The 23,112-nt window shown below is 49.1% G+C and overlaps 1 protein-coding gene across 5 annotated transcripts in view; it reads right to left on the bottom strand.

Annotated features, from left to right (window-relative positions):
* The window catches only part of TRPC4AP (transient receptor potential cation channel subfamily C member 4 associated protein), a 100,560-nt gene that overhangs the window by 9,374 nt on the left and 68,074 nt on the right, over positions 1-23,112 (bottom strand). For 4 of the 5 annotated variants that reach the window (XM_075563729.1, XM_075563727.1, XM_075563728.1 and 1 more), the window contains exons 8-18: positions 17,591-17,776; positions 12,518-12,684; positions 8,331-8,462; positions 6,974-7,032; positions 5,006-5,107; positions 4,074-4,157; positions 3,001-3,091; positions 1,912-2,052; positions 1,453-1,561; positions 915-1,027; positions 137-343 (exon numbers count right to left, since the gene is read on the bottom strand). In XM_075563729.1, the coding sequence (XP_075419844.1) occupies positions 137-343; positions 915-1,027; positions 1,453-1,561; positions 1,912-2,052; positions 3,001-3,091; positions 4,074-4,157; positions 5,006-5,107; positions 6,974-7,032; positions 8,331-8,462; positions 12,518-12,684; positions 17,591-17,776 (1,391 nt within the window). The remainder of the gene's footprint in view (positions 1-136; positions 344-914; positions 1,028-1,452; positions 1,562-1,911; positions 2,053-3,000; positions 3,092-4,073; positions 4,158-5,005; positions 5,108-6,973; positions 7,033-8,330; positions 8,463-12,517; positions 12,685-17,590; positions 17,777-23,112) is intronic. The other variant, XM_075563730.1, reaches the window with a different exon arrangement.

Below are 23,112 nucleotides of genomic sequence, written 5' to 3'. Positions count from 1 at the left end.
GAGAGAGGGGCTGGGGGGCGCCTGGAGAGGACCCAGGTCAAGCCCAGCACCCACAGAGGGTGCCTTGGTAAAGGGACAGGGTGTCACTCATCCCAACCCACATGGTCCGCTGACCCAGGAAGGGCAGGGCACTCACGTTCTCCAGGCAGGTGCTGTCCTTGTCCTTGTGCAGGTAATGCTGCTGCCAAAAGCGCAGCAGGCTGTGGAAGTTGTTGAGCAGGAAGCCTGGGTATTTCTTGCTGTGCTCCATCCGCTGAAGCAGCCGCAGATACAGGGGCAACCGCTCTTTCCGCCGGGCCAGCATCAGAATCACCAGACTGGTGTTGAGGCAGCTGACGTTTTCCTGCAAAGACCCAGGCCCCAATCAGGCGGGGCTGACTACTGGGCTGCCCTGCTAAGCCTGGCGCAGGGCTGTGGGAGGAGCCAGGCCAGCACTGCCGGAAGCCCCCGTCCTCAACCTTCCCACTAGTAGCTCAGCGAGGCTTGTAATGTTCCCTGGATCGTGATGTCAGGAGAGGGGGGCCCAGTTTCTTGTTCACCCAGCCGGCCGAGGCCATGGCGTGTGTATGAGATGTGGGAGCACAGCTGCACCATGAGAAGCCTCCTCAGGAAGGGAAAGTCGCACAGCTTCTTAGCGAAGCAGGAGGGTCTCAAAGCCATGCTCCACAGGAGGGGTGTGGAGAGTGCCGGCCAATCCCAACTGTGCTCAGCTCAGTTGTGACCCCAGGAGACAGCTCTACCGTGAGCCCCTGCTACGACCCAGGGCATTCGAGCCTGTCTGCACGGGCAAAGCTGGCAGACGGGCTGGGAGGGTTTACTGGGCTCCAGGAAATGTACCTCGAGGGTCAACTGGGCTCCAGGATGAGGAGCCAGTTCTACCTGCCTCTCCTTGGTATGCTGGTCAAGGCCCTCACCTGGGTCAGCGTCTGCACGTGGATGATGTTGATGAGGCGGAAGAGGAAGGACATCTGTGTGGGCACCTGGGCTATATAGGCAAGCAGGCGGCACTCGGACAGGACCTCAGCCACTGGGGACAGAGGCAGGGTGGTGAGCAGCAGCTGAGAAGTGGCGTTTGGCCTGGCCACCCAGGGCTCCAGGCAAGCCCTCGCCAGGGCCAGACTCTCCTGTGAGTCCCCCTCTGTCAATTCCAATCCAGATGCTCCAGAGCACAGCAATCTGCCAACTCGTCTACGCAGGGACTCTCTCCTCGCCCCCAGAAGCCCTCAATGCTCCCACCCTCACTCATCCCACCTGGCTCCAGACCACTGATCCCTATCACAGCAGCACAGGGCAACATGAAGAGACCATTGGGAGCTGAGTTTCCTGGAGAGACACGCACGGCCACAACCAGGGCTGGGCCTACTTGGGTGTCTAGTCCCTTCTGGCTCCTAGAGGGTGGGCTGCCTGTGCGGCACCAGCGCTGATGCACTACTTCCCCTGGCCTTCCCTTACCTTTCATGTCCACCTGGTTTTCAAATCGGTCCAGAGACAGAGTGACACAACGCACCAGCATGTTGGAGTCCACCAGCGAGCTGTTTATCTGCTTCAGGAACACCTGGAACTGGAGCAGAGCTGGGACTGAGCGGGAGAAGGAGGGCTGGAGAAGGGCGGCTCCAAGTGGGTAAGGGCTGCCGGGGGCAGAGCCGGGTGCTGGACTCCTATCATCAACCTGGGAGTCCCAGCTGAGTGTCCTATGCATCCATCTGTGAGCCTAATGCCCCAGGCCCTGTCCAGCCCTCCCACCTCACATCCTCAGGATGGTTTTTCAGTTTCACATCCCACTAGCAGCTGGGTCTCTCTGGGTGTTGAGGAGCATTTATTGGGAATGCCCAGCAGAGGAGGTCTCCAGAGCAGCGCGTCATGCTGCCTTTCCCACCCTCCAGCAAGCCCAGGGAGCCTGCGCTGTCTTACCTTTGCATCAGTGTTGATGTATTTATTGAACCTCTTGAAGGCATCAACATTGAACTTCATCAGCTCCCCCAGCAAGTCAAAGTAGCTCTGGAGCACATCCCTGGACTTGCACTCGCTGTCCACAATGCAGTACAGGATGTGCTGGGGGGGGGAGACACAGGGGTACCGCCAATGCTGCTGGGCCCCAGGGCCCACCTCTCCCCAGGCCTGGACAAGGACGCAGCCTACACAGGATCTTCGTCCAGCAGGCACCCAGGCCAGTGAAGACTGCTCCCCTAAGGATGCTGGTGGCTCCAAGGGCAGGGCAGGGCCAGGCCTGAGCTACTTCTGAACTGGCAGAGGAGGGCAGGCTGGGGTACGGAGCCCTGGCCTGTTTCACTGGCCCAGTGCTCCCGGCTAAAGCCTGTGGCCAGCTCTGTGATGACAAGATGGCCAGGGCAAGCAAGACCGAGCTTCAAGGAAGGGGACAGGGCACATTTTGACCCTACGGTTTGTTTTGTGTTTAGGAATGAAACTGTTTCAATATAGTTTATGCCAAAATCAATAAATCATCATCAAATATGTGAAGCCAATTAACTCCTTGATAACTTATCTTTTTCTAAAACCATGATTGCACTGATTTTAGATCCCCTTGCTTTAGATTTTTTTTCCTTATGAATTTTACAAACGACTTGTTTCCTGGGTTCCTTTCTTGTCTGCATCAATTTTCTTTTCCCTAAACCAATGAGATTGTTGGCCAGTTTGTGCCCCCACCTTTGACAAATAAAACTTTTACTGCAGATTATTATTTCAAAAGAAGGAAATTAACTTTTAGTTTGGATCAAAGCAGCCTCAGGGTCAAAAGGCCTTGCTGGACTGCTTCTAACCTTCCCTCGATGACCACCCCCACCCTGCCCCAGCCCCCAGCCGCCCCTTAAGCAGCAACCCCCTAGGGAACCAGCACTTGGAAACCCCGAGCGAACTGCAGGGCCGCCTGGCATTTTAAAGAGATCTGGTCGGCTCTTGAAAAAACGGTTTAGGTCTCAGGGCAGGAATGCTATGTGGGCAGGGGCACGGGGCACACGGTACCCTGGCACCTCAGACCATTACCTCCAAAAGGCCTCGCTTCAGCAGGAACATCTGGTCTGCATAGGAGGTGGTCCCTCGGAGGAAACTCTCCACAGCCCGAGCTTGCCAAAACCTGCGACCCAAATGGTGACCCCTGGCCCAGGTGGCTAAAGCGGCCCTCCTTTCCCAAGGGCTTGGGAGTGCTTGCTGCCTTTTATTTACTCAGCATTAGGCATCAAACTAGCCACTGGGACAGAGCTGACAGCACAGCCTCTTCCACTCGATTGTCACATACATCATGGTGTCTGGGAACAGAGGGCTGGTCTTGGTGAATCACATGGGAAAACGCCTCCCAGCAGGACAGAGAGGGGAAGGGGAAGGCAAGCGGGAGGGGCCTGGCAGGCGTGTGGAAAGTGCTGCCCCCACCACGGATGGGCTGTCCCAGAGAAGACCTGGTTGGGGTTGACTTACTGGCCCGGGGGGCAGAACTGCAGGGGTGGTGCTGGTGGTGGTGGCAAGGCAGGGTTGAACCCGGCACATCTGGGCTTGAGCTTACGGACAGCTCCCACCCCAGCCCTAGGGAAATGCTTCCTTTACCTACTACCTCCTGCTCCTATCCTGGAAGACTCATCTCACAAGAGTCTTAGGATCTCTGAGAAGTTTGCCTGTCTATGAGCGCTCCCCTCAGGAGGGGCAAGAGGCCATCCCTGGGTTCCCACAGGTCCTGGGCAGAGCCTGATGCAAGTCCTTGCCATACAGCTGGAAAGGCTGTGCTGTTTTGCTCTGCTTTATCACTCCTGCTTGTGTGAAACAGGCAACTCCAAGTGACAAGGACCGCGTGCTACCTCACCACCCCCCGACCTCTTTCATCTGTGCTCTTTCACTGGGTTCTGCCTGCCTGCGAACTGCTTGGTCAACTCTTAAATATACAGTGATCTGGAGCAGAAGCTACCACACACCTGCCGAGCCAATGCAACAAGAAGAGTGCAGTCAGAGCCCCCTGCCCCCCAGAGAAACCAGACTTCGGGGGCAGAAGCTGGCGACTACAGAAAGTACTTTAGAAGCCCGTGGGCTCCTGGAGCCTTCAGGGTGGCCGGCAGCTACCCCAGACCCACCTGAAGGACGACTCGGCCGGCTCCTTCTTCATGACCTGCAGCAGGCGTGTCAACAAGCCTCTCTTTCCATCACACACCAAACTCCTGAAATAAAAGACGGGGAAATTGGTGGCAGGCCTGAATGCTAACAGGGGCCAAGCTCCACGTGGCCAAAGGACTGCTGTCCTGGGTCCTTGGGGTGGGTCACTGCTGGCGAAGGCAGGTGATGGAACATGGGGATGGGGACACTTCCTAGTCTGTAGTCTGCTCCCATCTGCCTGGGTCCAGAGCAGCTCGGGACTCCTGCAGTCAGAACTAAGTAGCCAATCCGTCACACCAAGCACAGACCAGCTTTCCCTAGTTGATCCTCTGGGAGGGGTCAGAGGCCGTTTAGGGAGGGCTCAGAACTTCTGGGGGGTTGGTTAGTTGTACCCACAGCAGGTTTGAATACAGGTCGCCATGGAGCCTTGCAGGGGGGTCAAGTTGGTGACAACAGGATAGGGCAGGCTCTGAGTCCTAGCTGGGCCGTGGAAAAGTACTCGTGCCGGCAGGCCTCAGCATTACAGATCCTGAGCTAAAGCAGCAGGTGAGGAAGGTGTCTCTGAGCCCATAATGGGGGGTTCTGGACCCTGAAACGCCCTTTCAGTAGAGCAGCTCTACTTCTATCCACTATAGACATGAGGGTGCAAGTCCATCTGATTTCATTTGAACAAAGAATTCTAAAATGTTTTTTTTTTTTAAACCCACGGAATTTTACTGCCTTAAAAATAAAGCAAAGCAGCACAGCTGACCTCCAGCTGGCAACTTCTCGAGCCTCCCGCCTCTCCTCCGGCTGCTGTGAGGCCCAGGGAGATGCTACAGGAGGCAAGGCCAGGGCAGTGTCCAGCACCCAGGAAGCCCACGGTGTGTGCCCACCTGTGTGGGCCCCTGTGAGCCCTCCCACCTAGGCATACCTGTCAGTGTTGAGGACGGCTTCCACCTCCGGAATGTTGGCCTTGAGCGAGATGGCACTGAGTTCGTTCAGCTCCTGGTTGTTGAGCAGCAGGTACTTGTTCCTGACATAGATGGGTGGAGGAGTAAAGGGTGGGCACTGGCACTGCTGGGTCAGGAAGGGGCTCATGCGGGGGGTCCCCTGCCCACTTCTGGTGGAGGGGCTGGATCTGAGAACCCACTGGTACTTCCCAGGCCTGCCTCAGTCTCCTGAGCTGGCCTTCCGCACCGGGGCTCTTACACTAGCCCAGGCTCTCTTTTGCCTATTGTTCTCAGACAGAGCTCCTTCCAGCCAGGCCCTTCCCCACTAACTTCTGAACACTCTATCTGATTTCTCAAAGGCACCTTTCACTCGACGAGTCTGAATCGAATTCATCATTTGTCTCTTCAAGCCTGGAGGTCCAAGTCCAGGATCCCAACCAGGATGCCCTCAGTGACCAGAGTCAGGGGCTTGGGGGCCTCTGACACTCCCTCCCTCATCCAGGCCCAGTATTAGCACTGTATGAGTGACTGAATTAGGTTCTTTCTCCAAGAGACCAATTCCCTACGTAACACACAGTGTGAGCTTCAAAATGATGACTCTGATCACATCACTCCTGTTGAAAGCAGTTTTACTACTTTTCACTCCTTTGAGAATTAATTCGAGCCAAGCCTCTGAGCAGGAACCATGATGGCCTGCCCATCGGGGTTGTCAGCTAATGTTCCAGCCTCTCTCAGAGAGAGGTCTGACCAGCCCAACGCCTTGGCTCCCTCACACAGGGACTTTGTGGACAGACCATGCTCCTGTCCTGTGCTTCCTTTCCACCCAACCCATCTTCCTGACTCTGGATGTGTGGCTGTGCCGTTCCTTCCTGACCACCACCATCAGAGCAGGGACCATCCTAGCTGCTCTCTCCCAGGGTCGTGCCAGGAACCCAGTCATCTGATTGTCTGTGTGCACTGGCACATGGTGGGAGTCTCGGCTTAGCGGCTGTCATCCCTCCCAGACTGCAACCTCTGGGCCCTCCTGCTCATCACTGAGGCCCCGGGGCACCGCGCCGGCGCAGAGATGCGCCCACATTTGAAGAACGAGAAGAAAACTAAGGCTGCAAGTACACTGTCCCAGGGGAAATAAAAAGTGCACATTCTTTAAAAACTGGCACCGTTTTCAGTGGATTCCCACATTTCCAGGTAGCCCTCTCATAAAGAGGATGGTAATGTATGTGATCAAGAAGGAAGTTGCAAAGTGAGGCCCTGGGGCCACATCTGTCCTCAGGCATGATCTGCCAGGTCTCACAGTTTTAACAGAACTGAGATGAATATTTAAAAACGGCAACTTTCCAAGTGTAAACCTCCCGTTTGGGATTTCCTAGGGGGGGATACAGCCAGAAGTGCTGCGACAGTGGGCCCAGCTAAGCAGCCGCTGCCCATGGGCTCAAGCTCAACTCAGAGCCCTCCACTCACGGCCCCCAACCTCAAGGTCAAGGGTCAGCTGCCAGTCATCTTCCCAGAAACCTCTCTCCTACAGCAGAAGCACTTCCCTAGTCATTTTCTACTGAGGCTCAAAGAGCCAAAAGCCAGTGGGCATTCTGTGCTCCAAGAAAAAAGGGAGCGCACACTGCCTTGTGGAGGGAAACTGCTCAGCCCGGGCAGCCCTGGGGCAGCTCCTGGGACCCTGCCCTACTCACTCCTGCCTCTGGGAGAGAGGGCTGAGAGAGACCCTGACTCCAAGGGGGCCTGTGAGGGCTCAGAGGTATGGGTGTGGGTTGAGCGCAGGGCCTGGCATGGAGGGAACAGTGGGCTCTACTTGGTGGTGCTGAGGTGACTGCGGGTTTCCACTAGCTCCTGGGCCCTCCTCCTGCACAGAAGCCAGTAATGGGCGGAGGAAGGAGAGAAGAGGCTGGTGGGAGATGAGCTCACAAGTCTCCTTCCCGGGAAGTACTCATACTTACTCATGGTGGTCACTGAAACTCTGGAGAAGCCTCAAAAACTGTATCTTCAGGGTGATGTCCTAGAAGACATGTACATCCTCAGGGTTAAAACCAGGCACAGGGCTCCACGAAAAATGGGCAGTGGCTCTGGGGAGAGCCTGGCCTGTCACTGGGCTTCTCGGAGCCTCTGTCCTCACGTACAACCTCCACATCTGACCAACAGCAGAGGGCGCTAAGGTGCAATCCTTTCCTGATTAAAACACCCCAACATCCTGGGATGAAAAATAACAACAAAATCATTTCAAATATCAGGCTGAGCATGAAAGAAAGGGATGGAAGTCCACAGGAGTGAGACAGGGCAGGTGTCCAGAGGAGCGGGTTTGGATGCCAACAGGGCAAGTTGGTGGAAGATTGGTTAGGGTAACTCTGGCTCATACCACCTGGGAGGCAGGGGCAGACACTGAGCCTAAATCCTGGCCCTGGGCTTGCTTTTTTCTCTAGAGGGCCTGGCAGGAACCAAAGCACCAGTGCTCTGTGAATTCCTCCCAGAACGTGGCACCCGCTGGGGAACTGAGCCCCTGAGGATCTCCGTTCCTCTAGTGCCACCCCTCATGGAGCCACACTCGGCCCAAGACTGACCGAGGACCCCACTGAAAGCACGAGAGCAGGCGGAGAGAGAGCATGAATAAGCAGGTCCCAGGTGACTGGAGAGGGGAAAATGCCGCAGAATCAGGATGCAGCAGAATGAATAAAGGTCAAGCAGTATGGGGGAAGGCCAGAAAGAATGCTTGAAATGAAGAACTCAAATGGAATCTGACAGGAGCAAAGGGACCAGTGGTCAAGCAGCAGCAGCAGCAGCAGCAGCAGCAGCAGCAGCAGCAGCAGCAGCAGCAGCAGCAGCAGCAGCAGCAGCAGCAGCAGAGCACAGGCTGCTTCCCTGTCATGGAGGGCAAGGGCGTTTCCTCCTCTTCTGGAAAGAAAACAGGAGGCTCTCCGAGAGCAGAGACTAATTCAGAGCACCCCACCCCCCATATCCCCACTTGGCCCAGGCCAGCATGCTCCCTTGGGGTCCTTGAGAGAGGCTTGAGAGAAGAGTTCTTGACCCTTAAAGAAAAAAGTAACCTACTGTCCTTTCTGGATGCAGCCTGCTGGCCGGGTAGGGAAGAGACAGAGCCCAGACCGAGGGAAAGGTGCGGCTGGCAGGGATACGTGAGCTCCCCAGGCTGGAGGGTCTCTCAGAGGGACACACCCGCCCCTAAGGGAGCTTCCAATGATGGGATTTCCACCTCGGCTCTACCCCTTGGGAGCAGGGTCAGCAGGAGGGCTTGACAACCTCTCCTGCAAGTAAAGCCCATTGGTCCCGGGGCCCCTCGCTCACCGGGCTACAGTCACAGTTCTGGTTGTGACCATGGAGGACAAGGGCAGATGCTGAATGCTTCCTCCAAATCAGCTTGTCAAACAAATTATTAAGCCCCGGTATCAGCTTGAATTCTGCAATCATTCTGTGAACCTGGATGGACAGGAAGGGAAAAGCATTAAGACAGATATCCACCAGATCTATCTAAGCTCAGCAAGCATGGCTACCATCTTCAGGGGTGCATGCCAGGTAGTACGGAGGGCTGAGTGTCAGAGAAACACAGCCCCCTGCCCCCCCAGCAACACCTTCTACCCTCACCACAGTCCTGTGTGCCCCACTACATGGCAGGTCTGACCCTAAGAGCATGAACTTGGGAGACAGTTATTAGCCCTGGGTTTGAATCTTAGAGCGGCCCGGATGCACTCTGTACCTTAAGTACATTTCTGACTTAAGGTTTGTTTCATTCATCATTAAAATGAAAACACTCCTCACGCCACACACTGAGACAAGCTCCAATGGGGAGCTAGATACAAATACTAAACACAACAACTCCAAAGAGCCTAGAAAAGTGGGTGGGAAGACACTTTGAAAACTCATCCCAGAGTGGACAAGTCTTTCTAAATATTACACTAACTACAGGAGACCGTTAAATTCAACCACAGGGACGTTTTGAAAGTGTGTGTGCAAACGTCACACGAAATAAGTCACAAGGCCTAGATGACACACTGGATACCAGCAACTCACACCCCAGGCAGAGAGCTACTTGCCTTTCTACAGAGTCCTACAAACACTTACCAACACCACCATCACACCGAACCAACCGAAAAAATGGGCAGATATGCAGAGGGCCCGGAAATACAAGGGAAGTATTCAACTTCACTGTTAGGATTAAGAGAAAATCAACTCACAAGGCATTATGCACATTTTTTAACTGGGAAAGAAAAGTTTTTAAAAGGGTGTTTGCAAGGGTGTGAGACTCAGGCCCACACAGAATGCGGCTGGGAGCGTGGCACGCTAACTAGCACGACCTCCACAGGAGGGCAGACTGGAGCTCTCCCCAAATCACCAGGTCACATTCCTTGACCACTTAGGAAGAGATCTCATTTCTTCTCAGGCAGAATCATATACCGTATATTCTCGTGTATAAGCCGAGTTTTTCAGCACATTTTTAATGCCGTTTTTGTGGTAAAATTAGGTGCCTCGGCTGATATTCGGGTCGACTTATACTCGAGTATATAGGTAAAAATTAAACGGTGTATGTCAAAGCTCCTCATGGCAGCATTTCATAACCGATCCTGCCATCAATGGGGATTAAATAAATTATGATACAGCCACTCAATGGACACCAAACCAAAAACCTACAGCCATGAAGCTGATTCTGACTCAGGGACCCCGCAGGGGTTTGTAGCTCGGAGGCTGTCAATCTTTATGGGAGCAGACTGCCCGCCTCACTCTCCCTGGTGCAGCTGGTGATGTTGAACTGCTGGCCTCTTGCTTAGCAGCCTAGCAATTGCCCACTGCACCACGGGGTCACACGCACCGGTTAGAAGAGAATCGAGGTCTGTGACAGATCGGGAATCGAGCACTTGCCGGGGCCTGGTGTTAAGAAAGCAATTGTGAATTCACCCGGCTACCGAAGGCTGAAGTTTAACAAGCATAAAACGCCTCTGCAAGGGGACGCCACTAACTGGGGAAATCAGCTGCTTCATGGGAACCGGATGTCACGGGTTAGAGAGGAGAGGCTGCACTGCTACCCATTTATGCCTTTAGAGACACAACTACACCGGTTTTACTAGTGAGAGATAAATGAGTTATAGGGGACACAAACAAAAGGCTGATATGATATTGTGATGCCTGGTCAGGGCTGTGGTGAGGCCAGTGGACAATGTGGGTGAGAGCAGTGGTGGGAACAGCGCCCTAACTCACACCGGACGCCATGCACCCAGCCTGAAGCCCAAGTCCCTTGATGAAACCTGGGGCTGCTGACAGAGAGAGAACTCAGTGACAGGAAGGTTCATCCTTCCAGCTCACAGGGTAGCTGATTTCAGTGTAACCCAGATGGGTCAGAGAACGTGGCGCAGGGCACACACCCGAAAAAGTCACTTCAGAGAGGGAGCCTTCCACGTCCCGCCTTGGCTGATGGTGCACACAGGAGGAGACTGCCTGTGGATGCGAGCTCTGAGCCCGGGAGGCGTCCCAAGCGGACAGTCTCTTTCCAAGACAGCAGAGCTCCCACCACGGGGGTAAAGGCCACACGGACGCCACGAAACTGGCAGCAGGCTCGAGGAGCCGGGAGCTGTGCTGAGGGGGCACTGCCTGGACCTCTTGGCGCGGGATTTCTCTAGTATCGGGTGCAAGGAGAGGGTCCTGCCACCTGTTGGTTAACTGTCAAAATTCAAATGTAACTGTCAGAATGCCGGGGGTGGGGTGGGGGGGGGGAGAGCACCTAACACTTAAGATGTCACCACTAGGAATATTAAAACAGACATTCCGTTGTGAAGGCAGGTATACCAGTCCTGCGGGTGACCAGTACAGTGAACTCAGCCAGGTCCTGGCTGCAAATGTCTACCCTGCACAGTTGACTTCCAAAGCCCCAAATCTCTCCTACGTGACACTTCAAACCGGATTGTTCAAGACTAAACTCACCCACCTCCCAAGCCCACTCCATCATGTCTCTTCCCGATTTTAACCATTTCAACCAATGGCAAACCAATCCTTCCATCTGCTTAAGCCACAAACGTTAGGATGTCTCACAGGCCTGCCAGCTTCGCCCTCACGGCCTGTGGTTCAGAGCGGAGGGAAGAATGACTTCCGGCTTCAGAGTGAACAAGGAAGTGCTTCCAATGCTCTGCTGCCCGATGCGCCTCGCTCGCCTCAGGTTCTTCCCTCTTACTGCTGCACTCACCCGCCAGACGAACCCCACTACCCCCGAGTCTTTTGCTTCCTCTACTTCAGTGGTTCTCAACCTTCCTAATGCTTTGACCCTTTAATACAGTTCATGTTGTGGTGACCCCACAACCGTAACATTATTTTCATTGCTACTTCATAACTATAATTTTGATACTGTTCTGAATCGGGCAACCCCCGTGAAGGGGTTGTTTGCTCCCCAAAGGGGTCGTGATCCACAGGGTGAGAACGGCTGCTCTACTCAGTAGGCTGCCCTATGGGCACAGCTACCCCTCACGTTCTTCAAAACACGGACATGCCAAATGCCCTCTTTGCAATAAGCATGTTCGCTCACTACCTGTCTAAGAGGCCCCCACCTCCCAGAGCATTGCCTTTATCATGCTCGCTCCACTTTAACATATAAGGGGTAGCCAGGACTTGGAATCAAATTGCCGGCAACTGTAGTTAAATACATCATGCACTTGACTTTCTGGCCGTCTCCCCTCACTAGGACGTATATACGGTCAGAAAATGTTTATCGGTTTTGTTCATTGTTGCATCTTTAAACAATGTTTTGAACCAGCAACTGGAAAAAGCTAAGGTTCTTTCCAGCTCGCCATGAGCAGGACTGGAATGAACACTCTCCTCGCCCAGACTGCAGTCATCAGTTTACAATGCCTTCTCTGAAAGGCCTTCGTACTTGGGTTTGAGCCTGACTGGGAACCACTGCTCCCTCGGAAGGCCAGGCCCTTACCTCAGATGTCAGATTCAAAGTGGTGCACAGGGACTGCTGAGCCCCAACCTTCCCACCCAACTTCCTGCCCAGCTACTTTCATCTGCAAAGAACTAATCCCAGGAACACAGACGGTGGAGAGGGCTCCTTCTCAATCTTGAAGGACGCTAAGCACGTCCAGAGCCTCCTTCCTTTCTCCAGCTGGAGGCTGAGGGCTCTTGCTCCACCTTACTAGAATGGCTTCGAGTCTCAGTAAAGCCCAGAACATCTGGCGCCACCTGGTTGTTAACCCCATTTCCCCCATCACATTGGCAATGCCTTCATTTATCAGGCTTCACCCCCTCACCTTCAATTTTTGTGCTGAAGGGCCAGGAAAGCCTCTCAGCTTCCCATTTTCAACCTGTGTATCCCAGAGCAAAGAACAAGACTACAAGAGTTGGAATCAGACCTTACACGTAAGTGGGGCTACGGAAACCAGCCTGAGGCTTGGCTGGGCTAATGGGGGCGGTTCTGGGAGAAGGCCTACAGGAGGCACTCCAGGAGTGGGTGAGCTTTGCTCGCCCTGCTGAGTCTTCGGGAAGGTGCCCACCTGGTTTCGCTGACGGCCCATCAACAGTACGCAGAGGACATAGAGCACTTCCAATTTGTACATTATTTCATGCATAATCTTCATTGAGTGGGGCAGCTGGGTCCTAGTGGAAGTGTGAGGCAGGCCATTCTCCTCAGAAGCCCCTGAAAGAGGGAACACAACGGAGGCTGGGCAGCCACCAGGAGAGTGGGTGAGTCACAGATGTCTGCCCTTCAAACCTGCTCCAAACAAACCTGAAGGCAGAGCTATCAGACCAGACCTTGGGCCCATAACTGAGGTTAAACCAAAAATCTCCCTCCAAGAGCCTTGTAATCAACTTAGAAACTAAAAAAAAAAAAAAAAAGAACTCGGTAGTCTCCTACTTTGTCTCGTTATCTTGAACAGAAAAGAAAGGCCTTGACACAGGCAACACAATACAACCCAGTCCCCCTGCCTCCCGTCAAGAGACATGGCCCACCCCCACCCCCGACTATACCCAGGCATCTGCCAGCCAAGTGGGTAGCACTCTCCTCATGACTCTTGAGCATTCAGGGCCTCTGCTTCCTCAGGCTCAATACTCATTTCCCACAATTACACTGAATGCTAAAGAAAGCATCTACACGTTACCCCCCCCCCCCCCCGGCCAGGTGTAAATGTCAAAGTAAAAAGTATATACTGTCCCTGTAACCTAATTTCAAACAGAACCTCAATTAGACAGCTTGTGTGCTACCATGGGGAGAAAGACTGGGGGTGGGGGGTGGGAGGGTGTTTGTCTACTTATGGTCAGGGTCATTGTGATTCAGGATCAACTCGATGGCAGTGAGTTTGGGCTATTTTGGTGCTGTCACAGGCCTCCTCACTGGTGTCACCTTTTAGCAAAAACTTCCATTTCTTCCTCTAACTTGGAGTTCCTGCACTGGCTAACAGTTCTTCCAGACTAACAACTCTTACTAGCAATAACTCCAGTAAGAAATTATAGTCAGGAGTAAGGCATGCTTTTGGGGTCCTGAGATTCTTGTACCCTGAGTCTCCTTGATCCAGGAGACAGCTGGAACACTAGATTACAGCCTGGAAACTCTATGGGGCAGTTAGTTCCACTCTAGCCTATAGGGTCACTATGATGGCAATCAACTTGATGGAAACAGGTGATTTTAGTATAAGCTCCTTAACCAGTAACATTTTCTAAGAACAAACCTATTTCCAACTGCTGCATTATGTGAGGGTCCCAATTTCTCCGGTCATGTTTGATTACAGCCATCCTAATGGTGTAAAGTGGTATCTTTCTTAAGGCTTTGGTTTATAATTTGCTGATGGTTAATGATACTGAACACCTTTTCATGTTCACTTCAATTTTATTTAGAGAAATGTCTATTCAGATTCCTTGCCTATTTTTAAAAACTGAGTTGTTTGTATTGAGTTGTAAGTTTTCTTTTTATATTCTGAATACAAGTACCTTCTAGATGTGGTGAGACCTGTGATAACCATTAGCCTCAGAAGCGCACAGGGCAAAGACCTCATGGCAGGGAGGTAGAGAGAGAGCCACAACTTGGTGGGACTCTTGTTTGTCCAGAGTCACATGAGGTTTCCACCTTAACAGGGTACATATAGTCTGATCACTTTACTAGTGCTCGTTTTAGTGGAAAATACCTTCATTTTTTTTCTGACAGTTTCCCACTTTATCAAGGTTTCAGCTTTCCCAGATCGTACGTTTCACCTGCTCCCAAAACATTATGTAATACCAGCAAACGGAGCTCTTTTAATGCCATTACTCAAACCAAACTCATTGTCAGCAAGTCAATCCCGATGCACAGCGACCCAGCAGGACAGAGAATAACTGCCCCCCGGAACGTGCAGGCTGTAAACTTGATGGGAGCGGAAAGCCTCACATTTTCCAACTGCCGCCTCTGCAGTTAGCAGCCCCAGGCACAACCTACTCTGCCACCAAGGCTCCCTCTAAGCTACCACTAGCACGTGACAGTTCTTTTCAATTGTGGATAGGCTGCGCTCAAAGGAATGCAAAACCAACTGGGTTCTTGTCAATGAAGTGAAACTTTCAGAAGTAGATTGTTCCCACAGGAGGATTTCTTGTTGATCATGGTTGTGGGTTCCAGTAACCTGTAACCCTCTCAGATCCACATGAGGCGTGGACAAGGAAATCAGAGTTACTGAAGCAGTCAGTACTGGTTAGCAGCCGCTGCCTGCCAACTGCCTCCAGTGCACATGCGCTCACCAGTGCAAATCCACACCAAATGGAGTCGTGCTGGTACGCAGATTCCCATCTCTGCATTTATTCTCTTTGACCCTGATTACATTTTTATTTCACCTTTGGAAACCCCATGTTTTTTTCTTTTGCAATTAAGCATTTTGAAATTGCAGGGGCAGTGAATTAGACAATGTGCTCTTCTAGCCAAAATCTCTAACTCCCACCAAACGGCCTTTCTCTGCAAGGGTCTAGTAAGAAAGGGCGTGTGTGGGGGTGGGGGAAAGACACTGAGACGCTTCCTCTGTGAGTAACTGTGAGCAGGCTGCCCTGGAGTAGCATCCTGCTGTATATACACGAGCCCTCTGGGACGCAAGAGGAGGGTTCTCATTACCAGCAACAGCCAGGACCCGAGATCCCTATACAGTGAGCCCCCTGGATGCAGATGACAGGTGTACCACCAGAGTAATAGAAGCAGAACTAGGGCCAGAGCATGGAACGGAGTGATGGGCTTGCCAATCCACAGAACAAGGTAGGATGAATGCTTTTGTGCAGACACTGGCTTGTGGGTGGGGTGGGGTGCCTCCGGGGACTTAATTAAGGAAGTTGGACTTGCTGACCCATGGAAACGGAGCCGAGTGCCTTTGGGATAAAACCTATTGGAGTGAGTGGCTCTGGACACTTAATTCAGGGAGCTGGGTTTGCTGACATAGACCTTTCCCTGCATGGGAGCTGCATGTCTTTGGGCTGAAGCTTACAGTGGAGTGGTATGCCCCTTTGGACATTTATTAGCAAACAGACTTTGTAGACATCCCTGGAAACAACTACTCTGGGCATTTCCCATTGGCATGATACCTTGTTAGCTTCCTTAATAAACCCTTTCATCATGAATTTTGTTTGTGAGTTTCTGTGTAGCCATTGTAATGGACATTAGAACCCAAAGAAGTAAAATAGAGAATATTAATTAAGACAACATAGAAATGCTAAAGTCTCCTTCCTGAGAAGTAAGGCTGGTCTGCCTCGCTGGTTCCGCCTCTCTGCTGCCCCCTCCTGGAAGAGAGGTCTTGAGGCTTGGGTTTGTCACTGGGTGGTGTGAAAAGTGAACACCTTCAGCTACTAACGGAAAAGGCTGGCCAGTCCACTCTGGAGTACCTTGGAAGAAAAGCTTGGCAATCTACTTTCAAAACATTCACTAATTCACTACATTTGTGAGTGAAGCTAGTCCCCAAAGGACAGACACTGTATGTGATCAGAGATTTTAAAAAAAAAGAAAAAAGTCTTCATTCCAAGAGAAACCGACTACGATCCTATCAAGGGAGGGAAAGACAGGGAGGGAAGGGGGAGCAAGCAGCAGGCTGAAAAATTTAAAAACAGCCACACTGAGACACACAGGTTGCTGAAGGCAGAGTTGACTTGACCGCACTTATTTGGACACTAGAAAGGAACGACCACTCATTTTTTCTGCTGCCGCTTACTATGTTGGGAGGATCTTTCATCTTCTTTCCTTTCCTCTTCCTATTAACTGCTCCTTTTGTATCCGGAGGTTTATATTATACAGGAGGAGAGGTTTAATATTTTGAGGTATTAGCACAAAACCACATTTGGAGCAAAACACCAAAGAACTCCGTGAAAAGAAGTACGATGACCCTGGACTCGAGAGCTACCCTGTGGCCTGTTAAGAGCTAGCTAAAAGTAGGCGGATGGGTGGGTTTGCTCTGGTGAACTGTGGCTAACACTGACGGTGTGGCTGTTCAGTGCCATCAGTAGGCTATGACTCACAGTGACCTTGTACTAGCAAACAAAACTGTTCCATCCTGCATTTCTGTACGGCTGTTGCTTGAGTCCACTACTGCAGCCACTCGTCCATCTCGTTAAAGGTCTTCCTCTTTTTCAAAGGGACGGAGGCTTGCCATCTTCACTTCTTGGGAGCAGTCTGCTGTGGATATCTAAAAGTTTGGCCACTGAACTGTCTTGGCATCTTTGCAGAAAATTCAACTGACTAAATATAAGGGCTCATTTCTCAATGTCCAGTTCTACAATTCTATCCCAGTGATCTACATGTATCGTTTCTTATGCCCATAAGACATTCTCTTGATACTGTTGCTTACTAATATGCTTCTCAATCAAGGAATTTTGTAAGTATTTCAACTTTGTTGTTCTTTTTCAAGATTGTTTTTAGGCTATTCTGTATTCTGGGTCCCTTGCATTTCCATGAGTTTTAAGTCATGGTTGTCAATTTCTGTTAACGGTAATGAAATCATAATACCATTGTCAAGGAAATAATTTTTTGCTGTTTGTTCTTTGTTACTTTATAAGAATTTGTTTTCTGATATTTGTTAAAATCACTTAATTTTAATGGATTCTCTAGGTTTATCTACAGACACACTCAGGCCTCTATAAACATAGTTTTCTTTTTCTTACTCAGTTGCTCTTCATTCCTTCCCTTGCTTACTGTCCTGGCTAGCACCTGTTGTACAATGTGGAACAGAACAGCCTTGGCTCCTTCCTGATCTTGGAGAGGCGACGCTTCAGTCTAATCTGAGGGCAGATACAAGTGTGTTGTAGATGCCACTGGTCAGTTTGAGGACATGTCCTTCTACTCCTAGTTTGCTGAGTAGTCTTATTATGAAGATATGGAGGAGCTTGTGAAAGGCTGTTTCTGATTATACTGAGATGATTATTCTATTGCATTGATTGATTGATTGATTTTCTTATGTTGAGCCTATTTTGTATTCCTTGGATAAATCTCCCTTGGTCATGGTGTATAATCCCTCTTATATATGGCTAGATTTGGTTTCCTAGTATTGGTTGAGGATACTCATATTTCATATTGGTAAGAAACACTGGTCTGCCGTTTTTCCAGTCCGGGGGCCCAGGAAACCCACTCCAAGTACCTTGGTTATGTTCAGACTCCTCGTTGGCCACTCGCATCAAGGCATCCAGCACCAAAGCGTTGTCCAGCCACGTGTACCACTCCTCCAATTCCTGGAGGAAGGTAGTTGTGCCCGTCGACTCTGACACCTTGCGGGTTGCCAGCTTGCAAAGCCGCTCAACAAAGCCAGGGATGCTGAGAAGGGCCGCTGCCAGGGAGAAAAAAAGGGGAAGGATGTTTAATCAGAGATCAGTAATACCAACTTTGGAGTTTTCAAGCAGCTGCTGGCTCCCTACAAGTGTGACAGAATGGTTCTTACTCTGATAGTAGCTAGTCAGAGCTGCTCTTTACAAAGGAAATGTCTCCTAAGGTGCAGTATAGCACCGATGAAACATATAACTTAAAAAAATCATATTATTGAGGACTCATACAACTCTTATCACAATCCATACATCCATCCATTGTGTCAAGCACATTTGTGCATTTGTTGCCATCATCATTCTCAAAACATTTGCTTTCAGAAACATACAACTTTCCTCTAGTTCTCTAATGCTTAGTCCCTACCCACTACCATGACTCCAATCCTACCTTACAAATCTGGCTAGACCAGAGGATGTACACTGGTACAGGTAAGAGCTGAAAACACAGGGAATCTAGGGCAGATAAATCCTTCAGAGCCAATGATGAGAGCAGCAATACCAGGTGGGTAAGGGAAAGGTGGGGGGAGAAAGGGGGAACTGATTATAAGGTTCTACGTATAACTCCATCCCTGAGGGACAGACAACAGATAAGGGGGTGAAGGGAGACATCGGTTAGTATAAGACATGGAAAAAAATAATAGTAATTTATAAATTATCAAATGTTTGGGGACTTCTGGGAAGATGGCAACAGATTAACACATACCAGAGGGACTCTGCAGAATTCATCCCAGGAGAGTTTCTTAAAGGGAAATTCAACACTGCTGGACCGCAAGAGGAGCATCATAAAGATAAGTAGGCACAGACCCAGAAAGGTTTTGAGGGGCTGGGGTCTTCTGGCTTAACACAGTGGAGGCCTGCTAGGGCTTGACCTTGGCCCCGCCACTGTCTCTGCCCGAGCCAGGACCATTTGGAGCCCACGAGGGGGCTTAATCTCAACACAGCCAAAGGTTGCTGCAGCTTTGGGCCAAGGACTAAAACCTTGAAACTTCAAGGGCAGGGATTGGGGTTCAGCTACACTGTTACTTGTGTTTCCCTGTCTTCTCTATATTCCCCCCCCCTTACAGTCTTAGCTAATTTACTTAAAAATTTTTTTCTCCTTTCTTTTGTCTCCTTCCTGCTCTCTCACACTCCCACTATTGACCTCCAGACCATTACCCCTTAGCCTAGGGCATTACACCTGTGCCACACCCAGCTAGGTGTGCTCCACCCTGTGCAGCCAGCCGGAAGCTCGGGAAAGCCCTGCCGACATCTACCAGGGATACTCTGCTCAACTTCTTACTGGAGAATTCCTGCCTGTGTGCCTAGGGGCCTAAGGCACCTTGGCCAACACTTGTCAACGTTCCAAGCTGCTGCAGGAACCTCTGCCCAACTTCTGCAACACCAAAGCAGGCAACCCACCAGCCTTATGGCCACTCCCCTGAGAGGGAAGCCACAGGAGGCTAAGTGGTAGGTTAATTCCACAGTGAAATTAACTAGGCAGTTGGAAGAAGGATTCCTACAAGTCTCCCAGAGAGAGCCAGTGCTCTTAAGACTCCCTAGAAAATGGCACCTGGCTCCTCTAAAACAACGCAACGCAAACGGCCATCAGCCACAATGACCTCAATGAAAAAAAACCAGGAGAAACAAAAAGCAATGACAGAAGATGTCCTGAACATAATGACATGCATAGAAGAAACAGCCATTGAACTGCCACAGAAAGAAATTTTGAGAATGCTGCCTGGAGTCATACAGGATTTGAGGAAAACAATACAGAAAAAGGATGAAATGATAAGAGGAGATAAAGGCTACACACCAAAGGTAAATACAGGAGCTTAGGGAGGAAATAACAAAAGCCAGCAGTAGAAACACGGACCTCGAGAATGGACTGGAGGAAGCAGAGAACCACATCAGTGACCTAGAGGACTTTAAAGTCAGCCAAGCAGACTTTAACAAAAGTGAACAAAAATCTAATAAGATCATCAGAGAAGCTGAAGAAAACTTAAGACCTATGTCTGATGCTATGGAACAGAACAACATTAGAATTGTTGGCTTACCGGAGGAAGACACAACAAGGAAAGTCATCTGCAACAATAGTGAGAGAATTCTTAGCGGAAAACTTCCCCAGCTTAATGAATGAAAACCAGGCGAACATTCGGGAGTCACAAAAAACACCAGCTATACTGAATCCAAAGATGTCACACTGGCACATAATAGTTAAACTATCCAACTTTGAGGAAAAGAAGAAAATCATGAAAAACAATATCATATAAAGAAAAACAGTATCATATAAAGGTTCCAAAATAAGAATATGCTCAAACTTATCAGCAGAAACTATGAGGACGAGGAGAGAGTGGAATAACATATTCCAAAAATTGAATGAAAATGATGCAAACCCAAGAATACCCTACCCAGCCAAATTATCGATCAAGATAGATGGAGAAGTAAGAGTCTTCCCAGACAAGGAAAAACTCAAAGGATACGTTAGAAGAAACCCAGCCCTATGAAAGATCCTTGCCGACCCAGTATGGGAAGAAGAACGACATTCACCAAGTATAAATAAGAGACCGCCACATAGAACCACCTCACCCAGAGAGCAACAAAGAGAAAACAGACCCCAAGATAGCATTGGCTTAAGGATGGAAAGAAGTCAAGAATGACACACACACACACACACACACACACACACACACACACACACACAGAACACTGAGAAAGGAAGGTAGGAAAACACTTAACACAAAAGGTACAAGATGACATCTGAGTCTGCAGGTGGAGATCATAACCCTGAACTGAGGCATTAAAAGACTGAGACTAGCAGACTGGCTTAGAAAACAAAACCCATCAATCTGCTGCCTACAGGAGACACATCTCAAGGCTATACCCCAAAATAGGCTGAGAATCAAAGGCTAGAGAAAGGCGTACCAAGCAAACAGCAATTCAAAAAAAGCAGGGGTTGCAATCCTAATCTCGGATAAAATTGACCTCAGAGTGTAAATCATAAAAAGAGATAAAGAGGGACACTATATAATGCTCAAGGGAATGGTAGACAAAGAACCACTAAGCATTGTAAACATATATTCCCCAAATGAGAGACCCGCTGAATATATCAGCCAAACACTCCAAAAGATTAAAAAAGAAATCACAGTCTCAACAATTATAGTGGGTGACTTCAACACACTACTCTCTGAGAAAGATAGATCACAGGGAAAAAACTCAACAATGAGGCTAGAGATCTAAACACCACAATTAGAAAATTTGACCTGATAGATATTTTTCAGAGCTTTTCATCCAAATACAAAAAAAAAAATCACACTATTTTCAAATCCGCATGGTACCTATTCGGATAGACCACATGCTGGGGCATAAGGTGAATCTACATAAATTTAAGCACATTGTTATCATACATACTTCTCTAGCTATTGTGTCATAAGGCTGGAAATCAACAAAAGGAAGATGAAGAAAAAGAGCAAACAATTGGAGGATGAGTAACTCTACTGCAAAAGGAGTACGTACTGGCACAGATCAGAAACAAAATTAGGAAATTTCTAGAAACCAACGAGAATGAGCACATGACATACCAAAACATATGGGACACAGCAAAGTCAGTTATCAGAGGAAGTTTCATAGCAATACATGCACACTTGAGAAAGGAAGAGAAACTCATGATTGATATGATGGCACAAAATTTACAATAATAGAGCAGAGTCAGCAGGACAATCCTAATAGCAAAAGAAAAGAAATTATAAAAATCAGGGTTGAGATTCAGGAGAGGGAAAATAAGAAAAGTATGGGAAAAAATCATGCTGCAAAAGTTGGTTCTTTGAAAGGATAAACAGAATTGACAGACCACTGGCAAACCTAACCAAAGAAAGGAGGGAACAAATTTCAATAGCAAAAATAAGGGATGAAAGAGGGGACATTACAACAGACCCTAATGAAATCAAAAGGATAATTACACAGTAATACGAAGGGCTGTACACTCCAGTGAATTCAACAACTTGGAAGACATGGACAAATTCTTGGAAAAACTATCCCTCCCTAAACTATCCCTGATGGACGTCAAGAATCTCAACAGAACCATAGCAATAGAAGAAATAGACAAGTTTATCAAGGAATTTCCAACCAAAAAAAAAAAAATCCCCTGGACCAGATGGCTTCACTGGAGAATTCTACCAAGCACTTAGGAAGAACTAACATCAAACTTACACAAACTCTTCCAGAACATAGAAAAAGAAGGCGAACTCCCGAACTCCTATGACGCTAGTATAACTCTGATACCAAAACCAGGCAGGGATCACACAAGAATTGAGAACTACAGACCAATCAATCTCCCTAATGAACATCAATGCAAAAATCCTTAACAAAATACTAGCCAACAGAATACAAAAGTATATAAAACAAATAATTCACCATGAGCAAGTGATGCAGGGATGGCTCAACATACGAAAGACCATTAGCATTATTTGTCACATTGACATGAAAAACTATAAGATTCACATGATAATATTGATAGATGCAGAAAAAGCATTGGACAACATCCAACACCAATTCCTGTTTAAGACACTTGAGAAGATAGGAATAGAAGGAAAATTCCACAAGACAATCCAAGCTATATATGAAAAATCAACAGCCAATGTGGAAGTCAATGGAGAAAAGACTAACAGGGGACCAGACAAGGATAGCCCTTATCCCCACTGTAATTTAGTATCGTGCTGGAGGTATTAGCTAACCACATAGGGCAAAGAAAATACATCTAAGGTATTCATCTAGGGAAGGAAGAGGTGAAACTATCGTTATTTGCAGATGATATGATTTTATATATGGAAAAATCCCAAAAGCTACACAAGGAGAGTACTGAAAGCAACAGAAGAGTTTGGCAGAGTGGCAGGATACAAGATCAACAAACAGAAGTCCATCGGACTGTTATACACATCAGATAAGACCACAGAAGAGATCAAAATGGTGGCACCCTTCACAATAGCCAAGCACAAATAGAAATATCTAGGGATATACCTGACTAAAAGAACAAAAGATTCTTATGGGGAAAACTACAGAACACTATTACAAGAAACCAAGAGCGACCACAACAAATGGAACAATATCCCATGTTCGTGGATTGGAAGACTCAACATAGTCAAGATGTCCGTTCTGCCAAAGGCACTATATAAGTTTAATGCAATCCCGAAACAATTACCCTCATCTTTCTTCAAAGAATGGAAAAACTGATTACCAACTTCATATGGAGAGGGAAGAAGCCCAGAATTAGCAGAGAACTCCTCAAGAAGAAGGACACAGTGGGAGGGCTTGCTTTACCTGACTTTAGAGCATACTATACAGCCACAGTTGTTAAAACCGCATGGTACTG

Source organism: Tenrec ecaudatus, chromosome 12 (genome assembly GCF_050624435.1).
Source record: "Tenrec ecaudatus isolate mTenEca1 chromosome 12, mTenEca1.hap1, whole genome shotgun sequence".
NCBI classification, from domain to species: Eukaryota; Metazoa; Chordata; class Mammalia; order Afrosoricida; family Tenrecidae; genus Tenrec; species Tenrec ecaudatus.
Note: the sequence above shows the minus strand (reverse complement) of the source record. Positions and strands in the feature narration are given on the sequence as shown.